The sequence below is a fragment of the Cavia porcellus genome, unplaced genomic scaffold (assembly GCF_034190915.1).
Source record: "Cavia porcellus strain 051 isolate PalLab524CR breed Dunkin Hartley unplaced genomic scaffold, mCavPor4.1 scaffold_8, whole genome shotgun sequence".
NCBI lineage: Eukaryota > Metazoa > Chordata > Mammalia > Rodentia > Caviidae > Cavia > Cavia porcellus.
In genome coordinates this window covers 9,939,105-9,958,557 of record NW_026947491.1, presented here as the reverse complement: position 1 = coordinate 9,958,557, position 19,453 = coordinate 9,939,105, and the positions used below count along the sequence as shown (strand labels likewise).

The 19,453-nt window shown below is 43.4% G+C and overlaps 1 protein-coding gene across 3 annotated transcripts in view; it reads left to right on the top strand.

Moving 5' to 3' along the window:
- Positions 1-403: 403 nt before the first annotated feature.
- Positions 404-19,453, top strand: part of LOC100714430 (NBAS subunit of NRZ tethering complex) — a 45,810-nt gene continuing 26,760 nt past the window's right edge. For 2 of the 3 annotated variants that reach the window (XR_010049127.1, XM_063254328.1), the window contains exons 1-9: positions 404-603; positions 2,200-2,254; positions 3,236-3,272; positions 4,637-4,714; positions 5,494-5,541; positions 6,357-6,400; positions 14,798-14,931; positions 16,949-17,082; positions 18,259-18,357. Coding sequence is in view for 2 of the 3 variants with exons in the window: in XM_063254328.1 (XP_063110398.1) it covers positions 487-603; positions 2,200-2,254; positions 3,236-3,272; positions 4,637-4,714; positions 5,494-5,541; positions 6,357-6,400; positions 14,798-14,931; positions 16,949-17,082; positions 18,259-18,357 (746 nt within the window). In the remaining variant the exon portion in view is untranslated. The remainder of the gene's footprint in view (positions 604-2,199; positions 2,255-3,235; positions 3,273-4,636; positions 4,715-5,493; positions 5,542-6,356; positions 6,401-14,797; positions 14,932-16,948; positions 17,083-18,258; positions 18,358-19,453) is intronic. The other variant, XM_004999160.4, reaches the window with a different exon arrangement.

Below are 19,453 nucleotides of genomic sequence, written 5' to 3'. Positions count from 1 at the left end.
CTGAGCTAAATCCTTGGTTTTACCATTTCAGTTTTAAAGAAAGGGCTGAGCCAGATGAGGTGCTGCAGGCGTGTGACGCCAGCCAGGCGTGCAGCTGAGGCAGGAGGATTGCAAGCTGAAGCCCAGTAGACAACTTAGAGGGATCCGGTCTTTAAAAAAAAAAAAGGTTGGGAATGCTCCTCAATGCGAAGATTCTGGGTGATTCAACCCCCAGTAAAACACACACACACACACACACACACACACACACACACACACACACCGCACACACAGCTGACTTGGATAAGAAGGTCTTGCTGACTTGAAGCATATCCCCCAATTAACAAGGAGTGCACCAGGACAAGGGTCAGCGGTAGGATCATCCCTTTCCTTCCGGGTCTGCTCGCTCACTCCTTCTCACGACCACAAAACACTAGCGGCCGCGTCCCGGGAAGCGTGTCCCGCACAGGCTGCCGTAGCGAGGCTCTTCAGCTGCGTCCGGGGAACATGGCGGCCCCCGAGTGTGGGCCTGCTTCGGGTCCCAGCAGCGACAAGGGCGAGGAGGAGACGATTCTCTATGACTTGTTGGTCAACACCGAGTGGCCTCCAGAGACAGAAGTGCAGGTGAAGCAGGCCCTAACGGTGGCGACCCGGTGGGCGCAGGCACTCAGTGAGCTGAACCCTTGCGGGAGCCACGTAGCCAACCTGGGGGCGGCTCGGGCGGTCGCCCTGGCAACGGCGCGGGCGGGGGTCGGACCGCGAGAGGCCTCTGCTGCTCTGGATTCGGGTGTGGGGGCCATGCAGTCCCACCCGTGCCTCCTCGGGGGTCTTCGTCCTCCCGAAACCTGGACTCCCTGCCCTGCGCAGGCTGCCCCGGTTGCCCCCGGAGACTGTTCCGGGACTGCAGTACTCCCAGCAGTTGCCCTTCCGCCGCGGACCCCCTTCTAAGGGCCGTACAAATACCTTGTGTATTTCAATAAATAAGCATTCCGTGCAGGGCGTGGTGGCGTATGCCTGTCTTCCCAGCACTGGGGAGACTGAGGCAGAAAGATCGCTGCGAGTTCAAGGCCTGCCTTGGCTACATAGTTCGGGGCCAGCTTGAGCTATATAGTGAGACCTTGTGTCAAAAACAGAGGATTGAGGGGCTGGGGATTTAGCTCAGCGGCATAAGCGCCTGCCTTGTAAGCAGGCAGTCATGAGTTGGATCCCTGGTACCGATAAAAAGGAAAAAGACAAAACAAAAACAAAAAACAGAAGAGTGACAGAGAAGCATTTAGTGGTTGCGTGTGCGCGTTCATGTGTCCAGCCATCCATGTGTTCATTTCTGCATGTATCCACGTGTCCATCCATATGTCCATCCAGCCATGAATCCATCTTGACCATCTGTCTTATGTCTGTGTGTCCCAGATGCTCGACGAAGTACCGAGGATACGGAGATAACTGAGCTGCTCTGGTTCCTCCAGTCTAGAGGGGAGAACCTGCAGTAAAGTTTCCACCTAATCTAGCATAATCTTATGCTCACAGTGCTGGAGGAGCAAAGGGAAAGGAGCTTCTGACTGGTACTGGGAGCTCAGTAGGGGAGAAGTTATGGTGTTAGAAACCCAGCTGTCTCCAAGGCAGAGACTTTAGGTATAGGGTGAAGAGTATCAGTCAGACTTGTGTATATTCATCAGGCCTGAACATGGAAGTATTTAATATACCAATTTTGTAGTGGGGTTTCGTTAGTAGCATTGTTTGTGTGGGTATAGGATACTCAATGGACTTGTGTCAAGTCGTGGGTTAATGAGCCCTTGTAACTGGTCCTCCTGTGAGTAAAGCTTCTTAGAGGTCTCTGTCACTTTCCTGCATACACCTTGATGAGTGGGCTGAGGATTTAGGTCAGCTGCATAAGCGCCTGCCTTGCAAGTGCGTGGTCATGACTTCGATCCCCGGTACTGATAAAAAAAAAAAATAAAAAGAAATACTTTAATGAGCTGCAGCCAGCCTGGGCTTTGCCTGGGCTTTTACAGCCTTTCACTTGGTGTTTTGGTGTAGAAACGGTTCTAGTGTGGTCCTGTGAGCTTTGTCCTGCTGTGGGCCATGCTCAGTCTTGGTACTGAGTCCTCATTAAACTTGTTTCTATTTTGACCTATGAGTGGAACCTTTTACTCAATTCTCTTGAGTATTAGCAAGTGTTCCTTAGGGTTATAAAATGATCAAATGTGTGTTTTTTAATTGTAGCCTCGCGGTAACCGTAAACATGGTGCATCATTTATCATCACAAAAGCAATCAGAGGTAAATCTATTTTTTGTTTTGTAAATGATATAGTTACCTGTTTCTTTATATTTCATTCGTAACTGTGTTGTTTTAGAACGTTTAGGGATTTTGAAATGTGTTCTTTGGACTTCTCAAGTGGAGCATAACAAAACAAAGTAGTGTAGGTGTTGTCTCAGTTTAATTTTGTATACACGTATATAAGCAGATGCATGTATGCATGCCTGTGGATTTTCATGCACACATATGTTTAAAGCAGGTTAGAGCCAGAGTACAGGAGTTTACCATTATGGGTGTTAGAAGAGCTAACATACTCAATTTTCATTATCACAAATGCTTTGAAGGTTTGAACGTTTAGACGATACACACAAATAATAAAAATTCATTACAGAAAATATAGAAAATAACTGAGTTTGAATTTTGTTTTCATTTTACAACCTAAAGACAATCTATTGTGCTTGAGACTCAGTGTGTAGACACACATGTATTCTAAACCAAATCATAAGAAGCACCATTACTATTATCTTGTGTTTCTTAAGATGGAAACTAGGCTTGCTAGGCAAATGCTCTGCTGCTGAGATATTTTAGGTATTGCTATTATTTTTTATGTCTTTGCATTAAGCGTAAATTGGTATTTTGGTTTAATTTTTATACAAATAATTTAGCTCTAAGAGTAATTACTGTGGTTTTTCACCCATGGCTTCATGATAGCTTTTTGGATTAAATTTGACATCTCTAACCATTGTTACATTTTTGTAGTTAGGAAATACTTCAGAGTTCTAACACATAAGCTTAGAGATGATGTAAACAAATATGTGACCTCGTAACCATTCGAGTGTATACATTAGATTATTCTGATTTTAGGAGTTGCCTTCTCAATGTTTGGTTTCATAATGACTCAGCCTGTAGTGTATTTAAATTTTTCCTCTGTGTAACTAATTTGAAAATGATTCTTAAAGGACAAATGATTTATATTTGGTTTTATTTTTCTTTTTATTACAGATTATTTATTATTTTTGCGCCAATACCTCTGGTACAGGTGAGACAGTGGTTTTTCATAGACGCTGAAAATCAGACACAGATGTTATTTATAATTTATAATTACGTTCTCGTGACTGAACCCCAGGTTGTGATGGGTTTCTCAAGTGGAGCGTAATGATACTCATCTGAGCCCATTTCTAAGTAGAGATTTTTTTTGTCTTTTTCTTTTTTACTGGTAGCAGGGATTGAACTCACGACCACACACTTGCAAGACAGTACTTATGCCGCTGAGCTAAATCCCCAGCCCCCTAAGTAGAGATTTTAAATGTTTTGACGTGAGCTGAGGTCTTCTCCATGGATTGGTAGCTTCTGCCTCCTTCCTCCTGGTTAGAAATGTTACATGATGACCCTGCTGTTCTGGATAAGTGGGGACCTCATCTTGGGCCATGTAGCAGGCCGGTGATGTCCCTGGCTTTTCAGAAGCATTTTTGTCTTTACGTTTCCATCAGCTCTTTGCTGCTTAGTGTTCAGTGGCCATGCAGTGGTGAGGTTTCTTTGGGTTTCATTCTTGTGTGCTTTTGAATTCTTGAGTGGTAAGTATCTTTTCAGGCAGGGTGGTGGTTTTCAGCCTTAAAATTAGACATGTGGGGATTGCTTTGTAGACCTAGGTACTGCAGATTGCTTTTTCCCAGCCTGAAAAGCCCCCAAGGATGGGTAGCTCTGTGAACGGGACCTCAGCTTGTGTCTGTGCCTGCCATGGTTGTGTCTGCCTGTGCCTGTCCCTGTCCCTGCATGTACTCTGGGCCTTTTCAGCCTGCTTTCGGGATCTGATGTTACAGGTGGAGAAGAAGATTGAGGAGAATCAAGGGAGGGGAGCCTGGAGCCTTTCTCACTGTGGAGGGGGGGTGACTAGAGGATATGTCACCTGCGCTGCTCTCGATGGCCACCTTGTCCTCTCTGAAAGCCCACAGGTCAGGCCTCATAGGTGACTCTTTATCTCCCTCTTGAGAAACCTTTCTCTTTGAATTGGTCATCCTTGAATGACTAATTCAATGAAATTGAATTCTTCTTGATTGTTATTTTGAAATAAAGTTATGCTAAGTTGCCCAAGTTGGACTTGAACTTGTGATCCTCCTGCCTCAGCCTTTCAGGTAGCTAGGATTATAGATGTGAGCTGTGCCCTAGTAGTCCTTTTCCCAGAAAGACTGTATTTTCTAGAAATAGAGAACTGTCCATGGTAAAATTTCAGATATTAGTAACTTTTGATTTTCGGTGTGCTAATATTCAAATTTTTTATTCTAAGGGCGAAAAAAATAGGTATCCCTCCCTGTATGCACATGGCGTTATTTACAATATTTACTTACTTGTTTGTGGCGTTCTTGATTAGATTAAAGCAAGCTAATGTGTTGTGGTTGGTTTCAGCCCTGCTCCTTTTTTACTCCCTGATGGCCTGGTTCGCTTGGTGAATAGACAGATAAGCTGGCATTTGGTCCTTGCAAGGTAAGGTGGTGTGAAATTCACATAATGTGCTTCTATTTGAATTGGCTGTTAGTTTTTATTATGGGTGTTCATTTTGGGCCCCTTAAGACTTTCCTGCTCAGCTTTTATCTGCATACATTCTTTGTTGCTTGTATTGGCTAGAGGATCAGTATTGATCAGTCACAATAGGATGATAGGATCAGTATTGTCTAGAGATGTTCAGTCAAGCTATATTGAGTCATTTTTATGCTTTTTACGTACCTAGATGCCTACATTCCAATTTATTAAATTGGAATGTAGATGCCTATATGCATCTAATTATAAGGTTGAAAGATAATTACCGACCAGGAAGAGGCAGAGAGGAATGTGACTCCATTCTGCAGAGTCCATTGTGTCGACCCCTAATAGCGGTTTCACCACTGAAAGCCAAGGGTGAGAGATGACAGTTTTCTTAGGCAACATGGTTTTCATCCTATGATTGATAAACAAAACAGTTTCATCTGCCATGTCTTGCCTCAGAGAAAAACTCCAGAGATGCTCTTTGTAAGAAATGTTGGTAACTAAACATGTAAATATAAAACCAGCCGTATGTCAACATAGTAATGTCAAGCAATAACATGTGGAGAAATGTTCAATCCTTTAAAAAAAAGATGGGCAATTAGAGCTAAAAAGTGTAAAAGTTATTGTAACTTTGAAAAAGAATTTGCTCTGTATTGAAGGTATCAAATGAGTAGCTGTTGACTTGGGTTTTACAGTGCAGATATTCATAATGAGTTTTCCATTCTTCTTCCCTGGGAAAGCAACGGGAAGCTGCTGGCTGCTGTTCAGGACCAGTGTGTGGAGATCAGGTAATGGTTAATGCTGCTGCTCTCTAAGGCTTTCTTTTTTTTTGTCTTTTTCCTTTTTATCGGTAATGGGGATTGAACTCAGGACTGCCTGCTTGCAAGGCAGGTGCTTATGCCACTGAGCTGAATCCCCAGCCCCTCTAAGGCTTTCTTTGAGAGAACCTTTACCTGGTTTTAATTTTTCAAATGATTGAACTGCTAAGTCGCTTACTTTTGTGTGGTGTCAGACACTGGCTGGTGGATAGTGCTTTTTTGAGGAGCTCCTCATGTTTCTACTTCCCCAGATCTCTGCAGTCTCCACTTTTTCAGTGAATAAGGCTCTTTTGAGTTCCAGAAGTCGTTCCTGTTTGGCCAGTTACTAAGAGAGCTAAATAGATGCTCAGGAAGGTGCAGAAAAGAGCGGGACAGCTTTTGCTCTGTCGGCCAAGGCTGCAGGTCAGGCTAGGGTGGCTGAGGATGATGGTTACATTAGCCACAGTAGTGGTGCTGTTGGCCCAGAGCACCCAGTGGTTTCCCGTGCTCCTTAAGATTGTGAATCTGGGGTCTTTGCTTTTTCGTTTTGGTGGTGTTGAGGATTGAACCCAGGGCCTTTGTATGGGGCTCCCCAGCCTCTTTTATTTATTTATTTTTGTGTAATTTTAAGGCAGACCTTGCCGAATTTCCCAGGGTGAGCTCAAAGTTACACTCTTTCAGCCTCAGCCTCCCAGAGGGCTGGGATCGTGGGCCTGCACCATCATCCCTGGCTGCTGCTGCGCCTTGTTGGCTCATGGTAGTTACCAATGTGAAACCATTGTCTTTATTTTGCGTATATTTTTCAGGTCTGCAAAAGATGATTTTACGTCTATTATTGGGAAATGTCAAGGTAAGGGTTTCTAAAATATTTCAAAAAAGAAATTTTTATATCTCCAATGCTTTGCAGTTATTTATTAAATTGGAATAAATATTAAAGAAATATATATATTAAGGATTATTATGACTATTAAAAGTTTTAAAATTTGTGACTACCTTTTCTTAATTCCTTGAATATTTTGCATTTTGGGTGGGTTTGAAATTTAAACTATTTTAAAAATATATAAGCCAGTTTGGGGAGAAAATATTTGTAATTATCCATATTCTTTTACTTTGAATTCTTATTTAGTTATAAGTCAAAGTTGGTCAGATATAGTCTAATAAAAACATCTGGGGTTGACACTTTTTTGATATATTTAGCAAAAATTTATTGAGTATAATATAAAATGTAATAAAAATACGGTGAATACTTACAATAAAAGGTACATTATAATTAATCTCCATGAAAATGCTTCCTTGTGCTTTGAAGGTACTTATTGAATTATCTTTGCCACTTCCTGCAGCAGCTGTGGAGTCGTCTTTCATGAGGGTCTTTTGCTTTGCTATTCTGGCTGCCTGGCTGCCTTGACGTCCTGAAAGAATTAAAAATGTTAAACAAAAAAGGAGCTAGGTATGGTGGTGCATAGCTATAAGTCCAGCACTTGGGAGCTGAGTCAGGAGAACTGTTGCAAGTTTGAGACCAGCTTGGGCTATAAAATGAGCTCAAGGCTATCCTGAGCAGCATAGTGAGACCCTGTCTTAGACAAAAACAAAAGAAAACAACTCCCACACCAAACTCCAAAATGTTTCCATTTCCTGGTCATTGTGACTTTGGGGGAGAGCCCGGAGTTGCACTGCACCAGATCTGGTGACTGAGGTGGCTGAGGACACAGCATTGTGTTTTTACAAAGCGGCCTTTCCTCTGGATGGCATTTGGCAGCAGCACTCATCTATTTCTGATCACACCTGGAAAGACCCTCAGGAAAGAGGATTCTGGAGCTGGTGCAGAAAGCAACCAGGATGATAGGACTAGTGTGTGTGAGCCGAAGGGAGGATACTGAGGGAGATAATAGCAGTGTATCTTTCACTGTACATTTTTGAAATTTTTATTTAGTGCTTGCTGTATTTCTTCTCTGTAGTTTTTGATCTTGCTTTTTGTGAGCATGAGCTACCCTGCTGGGTGCTTGTGCTGTGACTGTGAGCAGAAGGCGTGGTCTTCTGTGAGAATGTGGAAGACGGGGCTAGGGGGTGAGACTCAGCCCCTGGGGCTGCACATGCTGCCATGATCTCCTCCCTCAGCTCTGCTCATCCTTTGATCGCTGCCTTGGGGTTATGAGTCTGTCTGTGGTTTGATCCACAGTACACGTAGGTCTTCGTGATCTGCTCACTGTCTGAGAGCCCTGTCTCTGGGTCCAGGAACCTGCATGGGGACATGTTAGCTCCAACCACAGCAGAAATGGGAGGACACGATGAGGAGGGTTGTGTTTGGTGAACAGCTCTGTTGCCTTTGTCTCCTATGCACGCCTGCAGTTCCTGTGTCCATAGAGCCAGAGTGGTGCTCTGGGAGTCACTGTGAGGATGACACAGTATGCTGGCATGGTATGGAGTGCTTCGCATGTGTCTTCTCATTTAACTAAAAGGAAAGAGCCTGTATGTTTTATCTAGAGCAATAATAAACATTTGACCGTGAAAGAGAACAAGGTGGAGGAACCAGGAATGGTGGAAGCCACGCGGGGTGGGGGAGCTGCCCAGGCGCTGGTGCAGCAGGCCTTGGTGGTGTGGGCCAGCTTCCTTCCCAGGTCCCTCTCAGCCATGTAGGTGTGTGGGGGAGCCAGATGGCCCTGGGAGTGTGTGCGACGCTGCTGAACTGCACAGCCCCCGTCTCAGCCCCGAAGCTGAGTACTTACCCGGTTCCTCCTTCTTCGAGGTTTTTGCTTCTCTAGCAGCTCTAGGAAGACTTTTGAAAAGCGCTGTTGGTGATCATCTTGTAAAAGCTACGCTGTTCGTTCTTTTCCAGAACTACATCGTAGGTGGCTGGAAAACCCAGGGATACAGGCTTTGTTTCTGGTGGTAACTGAAATCTTAGCTCTTGATGAAAAGGCATGCTCTTGGGGGACACGGGCTGAGGATGGTGGATGCGGTATTGATAACCGCAAGTCTCCATGAAAATGAGGCCCCCAGAGGAGTTTATTTCCTAAATCCACTCATCCCGTCAATACGAGATGAGGTGGGGAATGGGGACAGTGGAAATGTGTTTGCGGAGTTTAGTCAGCACAGGGCAAAGTTGTTCTCTTGCTAGGTTTTTTTTTTTTGGTCTTTTTCCTTTTTATCGGTACCAGGGATCGAACTCACGACTGCCTGCTTGCAAGGCAGGTGCTTATGCCACTGAGCTAAATCCCCAGCCCCTTTTCTTGCTGGTTTTTATGTAGCATCTATGTATACATCAGTGTCTTTACTCTCGTTATCATTTTGTGTGTTTACTTCCGAATTTGATTTTTCTTTTTAACAGTCTAAAGACAGGGAACTGATTTTCTTTTCATTTTCTCCTATTGAAAAAACAAAAGCAAAAACAAAAAAGCTTTGTTGCCGGGTGTGGTGGCACAGGCCTGTAATTCCAGTGCTCAGGAGGCCGAGGCAGGAGAATTGCTGAGAGTTCCAGGCCACAAAAAGATCCAGGCCAGCCAACACTACTTAGTAAGACCTTGTCTCAGAAAAGCAAAAGCAAAAACAGCAGAACAACAAAATGTTAACTGAGTGTTTGCAGCATCTTGTTTGGATTTAATATAGAGAACCTTTCTTGGACTTTTTTTGTAACAGGATTCGAACTCAGGACCTCACACTTTCTGGACAGGGGCTTATGCTGCTGAGCTAAATCCCCAGACCCTCTTCTTGGACTTTTTAAATATACTTCCGTTGTTTTGTTTTTTGAGATATGGTCTCGGTGTGTAGTTCCGGTGGACCTTGAACACTCAGCGATCCTCCTGCCTCAGCTGTCTGATGCTGCAATCACAGTCATGCACTACCATGCCTGGTGCTTTTTGAAATATACTTTTTGCCTAATCATAGTCAAAATGCAGAAATTTCTATATCAGGTATTTTTGCTTATATACAGAATATATGGCACAGAGGCAGATGGAGTGTGAATAATTCCCAGCCCCTTGTTAGGTGTGTGTGTGTGTGGGGGAGACTTCTATTAGACGTCTTGGGGACGGCAGGCCTGTTCTATTACTGTGCCCTGTTGGCAGAGATGTTCCAGAGACAGAAGCCTCCTGTGTCAGGGTTGTGACACGTGCTCTGCTTCCCATCTGGAGTGGCGGTATCTAGGCAGACCTTGTTTCTGAGGGTGTCCAGAGTCCTCTAGGCCTGATAGTTATGAAACAGCGATGTGCTGTGACAGATGCACCTAGAGGTGTGTCGATGGCCTGGGGGTCACACAGAAGAGAGAAGTTGGCTCTGAAAATGTGGAGGGAGTAGTAGTGACCGTCACAGAGGGCTAGCAGGAGGAAGAGGCCAGAGGGAGCCATTTGGGGCAGAGGCTGCTGTGTGGAAGGCACATAGGTGTCCAGCGCGCAGCTGGGGACATCCCCGGGGTGGGCTGCAGGGCATGCACTAAGGGGCCTCTGCACCGTTTTCCACATGCCTGGGCTGCATGTGTTCCCTGCAGTGGCGTGCATGGCCCTTCTCACCAGCACTCCTTATGTGTTGTGCCTTTTGGGGGTTCGTCATTCTTATCCATTTTTGGGAAGCCAGTCCTCACTGGGCTTTGAATGAGGGCTCCCGGGTGACCGCTGATGTTAAGTATTTCCTCACCTCCCTGTCGGCCAGTTGTGCGCCTTCTTTGAGAAACATGGGTTTAGATCTGTTTCCTGTTTTAAAACTGAACTGTTAAAAAAACAACAACAACAACAACAAAAAACTGAACTGTTTTCTTGTTGCAAATTTTGATTTCCTTGTATATATATTCTAGGAATTGACCCTTTGTCAGGTGGTCATTTTATTTAAATACTTTCATTGTTTTTTAATTTTAAAGAGATTAAGACAAAAGAGGACATAACAAAGCAGATCAGAACAGAACAATGTAAGCAACACAGTTCTTCACCATAAGACAACCCGTAATTAACAGTAACTACCATAATGTCTCTTTCTTTGAAATAGTTGAGCATAACTTCATATACAATAGTATCAAACATAACAAAATAGTATAAAATCATTCAAGAGAATGAAAGTATTACAGGGCATTCAGAACCAGATAACAGAGAACCAACAATGGCTGCTATATTTTCTCATTTTCCATAGAAAATTTGTTTATACTATCACACATAATAAAATCCAATAAGGTGCAGTATGATAGAACCAGAAGGACAAAAGTATGGTAGGACTTCAGAGTAAGGTATTAAATCAGCACTATTATAAGTCTTATATAAGTATTATATAGTCTTGTTTTCTTCAAAATAGCTGTTTTCATATTATCACAGATAATAAAATCAAACAAGCCAGGATAAAACCATTCCAACTAATGAATGCAAACATTATAAGGCTTCAAAGCAATGAATGGGGAATGATTACTATAAACTCTTATGTACTCTTACCATTTCTTACTCTAGGGAGACTTTACGGTATTTATACATGTGAGTTTGATTTATTTTGCTTATGAGTATAGTCTCAACTTGCATCCATTTATTTATAAATATGTCAATGTGATCATTCTTCTTTTTTTTTTTTTTTGTCTTTTTCCTTTTTATCAGTACCAGGAATCAAAATGTGATCATTCTTTATAGCTGAGTAGTACTCTATTGTATAAAAACACCACAACTTTTTTATCCATTCCTCAGTTGATGGACAGACACAAGGTTGTTTCCAAGATCTAGCTATTACAGACTGTGCTGTTATAAACATGGGTACACATGTATCACTGTGGTATGATGTTTTTAGTTCTTCTGGGAATATGCCTAGAAGTGGAATAGCTGGGTTGAATGGGACTTCCAATCCCAGCTTTTTAAGGAATCTCCAGACTGACCTCCACAGTGGCTGTACCAGTCTACACTCCCACCAACAGTGCAAGAGAGTTCCTTTTTTCCATGGCCTCTCCAGCATTTGTTGTTGGTAGTTTTCTTGATCCTGGCCGTCCTTTCTGGAGTGAGATGGAATCTCAGGGTTGTTTTAATTTGCATTTCTCTCATGATCAATGATGATGAACATTTTTTCATGTATTTATTTGCCATTTGTATTTCTTCATCTGAGAAATGTATATTTATTGCAGATGCTGCCCATTTTTGGATTGAGTCTTTGAATTTTGGGGGTCTGATTTTTAAAAATTCTTTATATGTTTTAGAAGTCCTTTGTCTGAGGGACAGTCCACTAAGATATTTTCCCCAGTTTGTGGGTTTTCTTTTCACTATGCTAGAGATTTCTTGTGACATGCAGAAATTTTTTAATAAGATGTGATCCCAGTTATTGATTCTGAGAAGTATTTCCCATGTAGTTTGATTCCTGTTCATGAATTCTCTACCTACCCCTATGTCTTCAAGATTTTTACCTACTTTGTCTTCCAACAGATTTAGTGTTTCTGTTTTAATATTCAGATCTTTGATCCATTTAGATTTTAGGTTAGTACATGGTGATAGGCATGGGTCTAGTTTTAGTTTTTGGCATATGGAGAGCCAGTTTTCCCAGCACCATTTATTAAAGAGGCTGTCGTTCTTCCAGTGAGTATGTTTGGCCCCTTTATCAAAGATAAGGTGGTTGAGTGTGTTTGTAGTTGTATCTTCTAATCTATCCCATTGATCTTCAGATCTGTTTTGATTCCAGTACCATGTTGATTTTATTACAGTAGCTTTGTAGTATAACTTCAAGTCAGGGATTGTGATGCCTCCTGCCTTGCCTTTGCTGCTTAGACCAACTGACTTTGCTATTCTAGGTCTCTTCTGGTTGTAAATACTTTGGGTCATGCTGTAGTCATGGTGTAGGTTTTCTTTTCATGCTGATGACTGTTTTCCTTGCCTGGCAGAAGCTGTTTTAGTTTGATGGAATCTCATTTGTCTGTTTACTTTGGTTTCCTGTGTTTTCAGTGTCCCCACCCCCCCCTTACGCTGCCCAAGGTCCCGAAGTACTTCCTTCTGTTTCCTTGTAGTAGTTTCACTGTGTTGGATTTCACATTTAAGTCTTTAGCCTCTTTTGAGTTAATGTTTGTAACTGCTGAGGTGTAGAGGTCCAGTTTCTTTCCCTTGCGTGTAGATACCACTTTTCCAGCGCCATATATTGGAAAGGTCAACCTCCCCTAGTCTTACTCTTACCACGTGTGTTCACAGTGAGATGATTGTAGATGTGTGTTTTTTCTTGTGACATGATCTTTTCCTTTCGTTCTGGTGTTGATATTTATCCCAATGTCATTCTGTTTTTATTACTTGGCCTTTGTGGTTTATTTAGAAATCAGATGACGTAATGTTTTTGTTCTTTTGCTCAACATTTTTAAATACGTGATTCCACACAAATTTTAACCTCTTTTTTTCTAGTTTTGTAAAGAATGTCATTAGCATTTTGATAGGAATTGCTTTGAAAGTGTAAATCATTTGAGTAATTTAAACAATTTTGGCTCTTCCAATTCATGAACATAGAATGTCTTCCCATTTTCTATTTTCCCTTCAGTTTCCTTCATCAGAGTTCAGGGTTTTCAGCACTCGGGAAGCCTATAGTGGAGGCTTATACCTGTAATCCCAGCACTCATGAAGCCAAGGCAGGAAGTTCGCCACAAGTTGGAGGCCAGTGTGAACTACAGAGTGAGACCCTGTCTCAAAATACAAACGTTGAACAATTCATACTTTTCTTTTTGGAGCACTTTCACCTTTCCTTTGATTAAATTTGTTCCTAAGTTTTTTATTACTATTTTCCATAGCCATTGTAAATGGGATTGCTCTCTCACTCTGTGTTTCTGGTAATTCACTGTTGGCACGTTGTGGCTCTCCTGGGTTTTGTTTGTTTTTGGTAGTGCTGGGGACTGGATCCATGAGAAGTCGTTTTCGGCTCAGCTGCCCCCTGCTTATGCTGCCAGTTCTGTGTGTTGATTTTATATTCTGAGACTTTGCTGAATTAATTTATTCTGGCAGTTTTCTTGGTGGAATCTTGGGGTTTGCCTGTGTAAGGTCATCTGTATGCAGCAGCAGTTTGGCTTCCTTTTTTCTGAGTGAGATCCTCGCTTCTTTCTCCTGTGTGCTTGCGCTGCCGGGTCTGTGTTGCATAGAGGTGTAAAGGCAGGCAACCTTGTCTAGTTCTAGATCTTCGAGAGAAGACACTCAGCGTCTTGCCATGGCTGTTACATGTGGCCTCTGTTCCACTGAGTGGCTGGACCTGCTATGTCCGGTGTTCTCCTCATGGAGGCAGGTTGCATTTTACCATGTGCCTTTTGTGCTGCTCTTGAGGTTTTTCTGTTCTTTGTGTTTACAGATGTGTGATAAAGAAATACGGTAAACATTTAAAAAGCCAGTATTTATTACAGTAAAAGACATTTGATCACCCCTCCCCCTATACTGCTCCCTGCTTTAAACCCACTCACCTCACTGTCCCTGCAACTTTTTGAAGCAGCTCCAGATGTCCTCCTCTGTGGTTTTAGTTGCACTGTCCTACTGCCTTGATGTCTTAAATTGATTCAAGGTATTGATCTTTTGTGGTCATTTTGACTTTGGGGAGAGCCAGGAGTCATGTGTGCCATGTCCTGTGCCATGTTTTATTTATTTAATTTATTTATTTATTTCTGTCAGTGTGTGAGCCACAAGGTAGGATAAAGACATTTGGTGACTGTGTAAATGAAGAGTTGGTAGAGAGAGGGCACTGGGCCTCCTACCTGTCTCTTTAGTGCTGGGCTTCTAATAACAGGAAATGGGAGCACAGAAGATAAACAGTAAGAATGTCAAACCTAGCATGGTTTAAAGTTTCTCAGGCCTTTCTTTCTCTTCTCTAATAGCTAGCAGCCTTTTTGTTGTGCTGAAAAATTCAGAATAGGAGAGAATCGAGGAGCTGGATTATTAGGATTATGAAGGTATTGATTATCGCAGTCTTATGATTGTGTGATTGTCTAAGGACAGTTCTAGATTTGTCTGCCTGTGTGCCTGTCCTCCCTTATTCTCATGCTGTGTTAGCATCGGCATTTGATACAGCTGAACTTCTCAGTTTTTGGTGTTAGAGGGGCTGAACTCATTGGGTTGGAATTATTTTCTGCCCATTCTTTCCGCTGCTTCTTGGTATGTAAGCATTTTGCAGTGTGCTATCCCCGAGTCTTTCCTGGTGAGGGTAGCGCGTGTGATGGTTTACATCTGTGCTGTGCTTTGCTACTAAGTGAGGCGTTAGACAGCGCTGGGAAGTGGTGCATTATGCTTACTGTAACCACAGTTACTAAAAGTGTTACTGATTTTTGTAACCTCTTCTCTTTTCCTTCTAGTTCCGAAAGACCCCAAGCCCCAGTGGAGACGGGTGGCTTGGAGCTATGATTGTACGCTGCTGGCCTACGCAGAGAGCACGGGCACTGTGCGGGTGTTCAACCTCATGGGAAGCGAGCTGTTTGTCATTGCCCCGGTATGATCCGCCGCAGACTGGTGACTGTTTGGGGGTATGTGTGATATCTCTGTATGGATGCTCCAGCGAATGAATGTGAGAAGGGAAGAGACAGATCTAGCTGGGGATTTCCATCTGGGTAATCCTTAGTTTTGTATTCTGTGATGCATTGTGCTGATGTAAACCGCCTAGTAGTAAGTAAATTCTCCATGGAGGCTGTTCAGCCAACCCTCATGAGGAGGCGTGTCCAAAACAGGAGAGTATACTGAGCCATTTTCAGGCCACAGGAAGAATGAAGGGCTGGCCCTGGGGCAGGTCCCATGATGCTGGGGTGCGGGGTCCACACTGGCAGCAGGTGGAAAACACTGCCTAAGCCAAGTGCTTTTTGAATTTTGGAGAAGGAAAGGTCCATTCACATTTTCCCTGTATCAGCTGTGGGGAGCAACAGTGGAATAAGGTGAGCTTGAGCAGGCTTGGGACAGGAAGCTGGGTCATAAGGAACACTTGCTTCTGGCTGGATAGCGCTGGCATCCGGACAGCCAGCCAGCTGGGGTTTAAGTCAGGGTTTCGACATTGACTGTTGTCTGATTGTCTTTTGCCTGTGTTAACTGAGGATGCCCTTGTCTCTCGCAGCCTTCCTTCATCTGGCCTTTTAAAGTAATTTTAGAACACTCCTGGGTTTTATCATAGCACAAAATATTGTTATAAAGTTCCATCAATGAAACGTCCATAGCAGGGACAACTTCTGGGAGTTCAAATTTATTACATGAATGGAATAGAAATTGAAAGAGAAAGTGAAAAAAAAGAATGGTTGTAATAATTTGTAATTGTGTTCTGCTATTAAGGATTGTATGTACATTCCCAATATTCACGGCAGTTATGTGTGTGGGTTGGTGTCAGTTTTTGAAGTTTAGGAAGGAGATTGAGGGGAACAAAGTGGCAGCCCCTCTCCCTGGGTCTCTTCTAGGAATCGTGTGCATCTTAGCATCTGTATTCATGTGGATAGGACCACGGTGGGCAGAACAGTGGCTCTGACTCTGGCTGTGTCTTAGCATCTCCGAGGGGCTTCACAGAGAAAACCAAGGCCAGGACCCAGATGCATGCCTGGCCTGCCTGTACTTGCCATGGGCTCTGTCTAAGTGACCCCTACAGGACCTGGAGCTGATGGTGTTTTCAGGCTTTTTAGTGTGTTCTCCTAAGTTTAGCACTGAGAGCCAGGAATTCCGAGAATGGTTTTCATTCAGGAAATGAATATACATGGAGAAATCTGGGCAAAGTACACTGGGCTTAGGTTACAGGAGTCCCACAGCTCCTGGACAGGTTCTGAGGAGCTGTCTGGAGACGGAAGCTGGCGCCATGAGCTTGGCCCCGCAAGCCCCAAGGTCTCGGCAGGAGCAGCCTTGTGAGAAAGACTCAGACTGGCCCGTGCAAAGGAAGGACTGCTTCTGTGGGCTGCGGGGCAGGCTGGGCCTGGCCAGTTGTTGTCTGCGTCCCCATTGTGTAGGGTGTCTCCTGGGAAGAGTTGGCTGTCCCAGGGGCAGCGGGGGCTTCTGAGATGTCTGTTCCTCTGCAGAAGCCTCAGTTTTGTGAGGTTCTGCCTCTGGAATCCAAGGTGACTGGAGGCCAGAGGCTGTGACAGGTAGGTGAGCGTCCCTACAGGTCTCTTGCTTCCCTGTCCTCAGCCGTCTGAGTAGGCAAATGGAAGTGAAGACTTTTCCATTTAGACTACTGCTGGCAGTGGATGCTGACATTGGAAAGCTGCTTCTAGAGTTCTCTAGGGTGGAAGGGTGGAGAGTTCTGTCTGTGTTGCAGTGGATGTATGGTTTAAATAAAAATGTGCTTCTCTACCCCTCTACTTCAAAGTTATGTATTGTGGTGTTGCCTGAGTAAATGAAAGATTACAGGTAATTAAAAAAACCAGAGCTGGGAGGACTGCTGTAGACCGGGCAATTGGCACTGGGCTTTCACATGCCCCCCAGTTGTGCATCGTTATTTATGGAGCGTCTCTTTAGTAATGCAGTTTTCTTTTCTCTCAAAGGCATCGAGTTTTGCTGGTGATTTGAGCTGTGCCATCGCCGGGTTGATATTTTTAGAATACAAAGCCAGTGCGCAGTGGTTAGCAGAACTCTTGGTCATCAATTACCGAGGAGAACTCAGAAGTTACCTTGTCAGGTAAAAGGCGCTTTGGGAAGTGTATTTGGTGCAGTGTTGTTTCTCTGTTTCACATCAGTTAGTGGTGCTGCTTTATGTCCTGGCATGTTGTTATGAAAAGTTGGAAGTACAATTTGATAGTTGAAAGAATTGTATCTTAAACACTCATGTATTTCCAGTTGGATTCTATAATTAGGATTTTACTGTACTATCGATCATATTTTTACCATTTATCCATCTCTGTGTCTTCTTGTATTTTAATGTATTTCAGAGTAAGCTGGAGATGTCAGCAGTTAGATTTAGCATGCATATCATTAATTAGGGTTCAGTGTTTGATGAGTTTTCTTTCCAGTAAAATTTATATTCTGTGAAATGCACAAATCTCAGTTGTACCTGTTGTGACTTAGTACCAGTGTGTACATTTATGCAGTCAAAACCCCTGTGGGGATTCTGGACGTTGCCACCATGCTAGGACGTTCCATCTTCTCCTTCCCAGCATCCCTTTCCACGTCTACCCCCAAACAAGTAACTGTTTAAAAAACTTGTTTTAAAAAATCACTGTTGAGGGCCAGGGATTTAGCTCAGTGGCATAAGTGACCCCTGGTACCAAAAAAAGAAAAGAAAAAAATCACAGATGAGTTTTGTCTCATAATTCATAATTCATAATAGTGGAATCATGTATGTGGATCCTTTTTGTAAACTTTCCTTTAATCAGCATAATATTTGAGATTCATCCATAGTTTATGCCACTCAGTAGTGTATTCCTGTCTTACTAGTGGTCAGTATTTTATGAATACCGTGAATAAATGTGTAGTTATCTGTGTGTGGCTACATGAGTGCTGAGTGGTTGGTTTATCCATTTTTCTGTTTCTAGATGTCCAGGTTTCCAGCTTAGGGCTGCTGTCATACAGCAGCTATGCCTATCCTTTAAAAGTATTTATGAATATATATCATCATTTCTCCTGATGTTTCCCTTCCAATGAATCGTACAGTCAGTGCAGTTTATTTTTGTAAGAAAGTACCAGACTTTTTACCAACAGGGCTGTATCCATCAGTCATGTTAACACTGTCAGAGTTCTGATTGTTTTACATCTTTGATATTACGTGTCTTCCACGTTACAGATATCGTATTGGGTATGTAATGATGTCTGTTGAAGTTTAATGGTATTTATTTCTTGCTTACCTTCTGAAATTTAGTGTTGAAACAAATCAGAGCTACCAAGAGAGTCACAGTTTCAGCTTCAGTAGTCATTATCCTCATGGAATCAGTACTGCGATTTACCACCCTGCTCACAGGTAAGCAGCTGTTTGTGCTCTGACTCAGAGGATTACCGGGTGGGTCCAGAACCCCTGGCATAGGTCCAGAGGGAAGAGCCTCCCCTCACTGATTCTCCTGTGGACCTGTTCATTCCATATTCCTGTGCGCAGTCATGTAGAAGACCTTGGCAGCCTGTTCCGATCATGCATGCACCTTTTCCTGCCTGACTGGTCTTCTCCAGCCAGCCAGGGCACTGGCCTCTTGGTTGAGGAATTTTTCCTGCTTGCTCACGCCACCAAAACACGTCCTCCTCGTTGGTAACAAGAGTGCGACAGCACCGAGCTCACAGCCTCGTCCACAGAGCCCATGAAGGCCATGTCTTCTTGTGGAGGCTGCAGTAGGCATCCCTCTTGCAGGCTTCCTTCCTTGCAGGCTGAGGCTCTGCTGTCTGTCTGTCTGTCTGTCCGGCTCCTCCAAGTCCTGTGTCTGTTTCCCCTGCGGTGTCCCACCCTCTGTTACTCACCTTTGTCAGTGAGTTTGACTGGAAGCTTTTGGCATTTTCTACTGCCTGCAGTATCTGCCCTTTAGTTTTGAGGGTTAAGTATATGTGTATTTCACGAGTCAGCCAAGCTCTTTGGGTTTGTCACTAGAAAGAGTGTTCAATTTTGAGTCAGATTAAGCTAGTTAAGTTCTGGATTTTTGGACTAATCAGTGACTGCCGGCAACTCCTTACACTGACTCTCTTCTTGGTGGAAAGTGTATGCAAGTTTCGTATCCTGTTTATTCATCAGAGAATTTTATTGTGGAATCTTTTTACTGTGAAAGATTCCCCTCTCTTTCCTCTCTCCCACTCCTTTCTCTCCTCCTCTCTCTCCACCCCCCCCCCTTCTCTTCCCCACACTCCGAAATCCTTTGGGCTGTCTGCTAATGCCATTTTGTCTCCCTGAGACAATGACCGAGATAATGACCATCTTGACTTTTGTTTCATCCCCTTGCTTTCTTTAGAGTTTGAGCACTTATAGTTAGCTTGATGTTCTGACTTTATGGAAATGGAATCATGTGCTCGTAAATCTTATTGTGTGACTTGCTTTTTCTTTTCTTTTTTTTTCTTTTTTTTTAACAAGGTATTGGAAC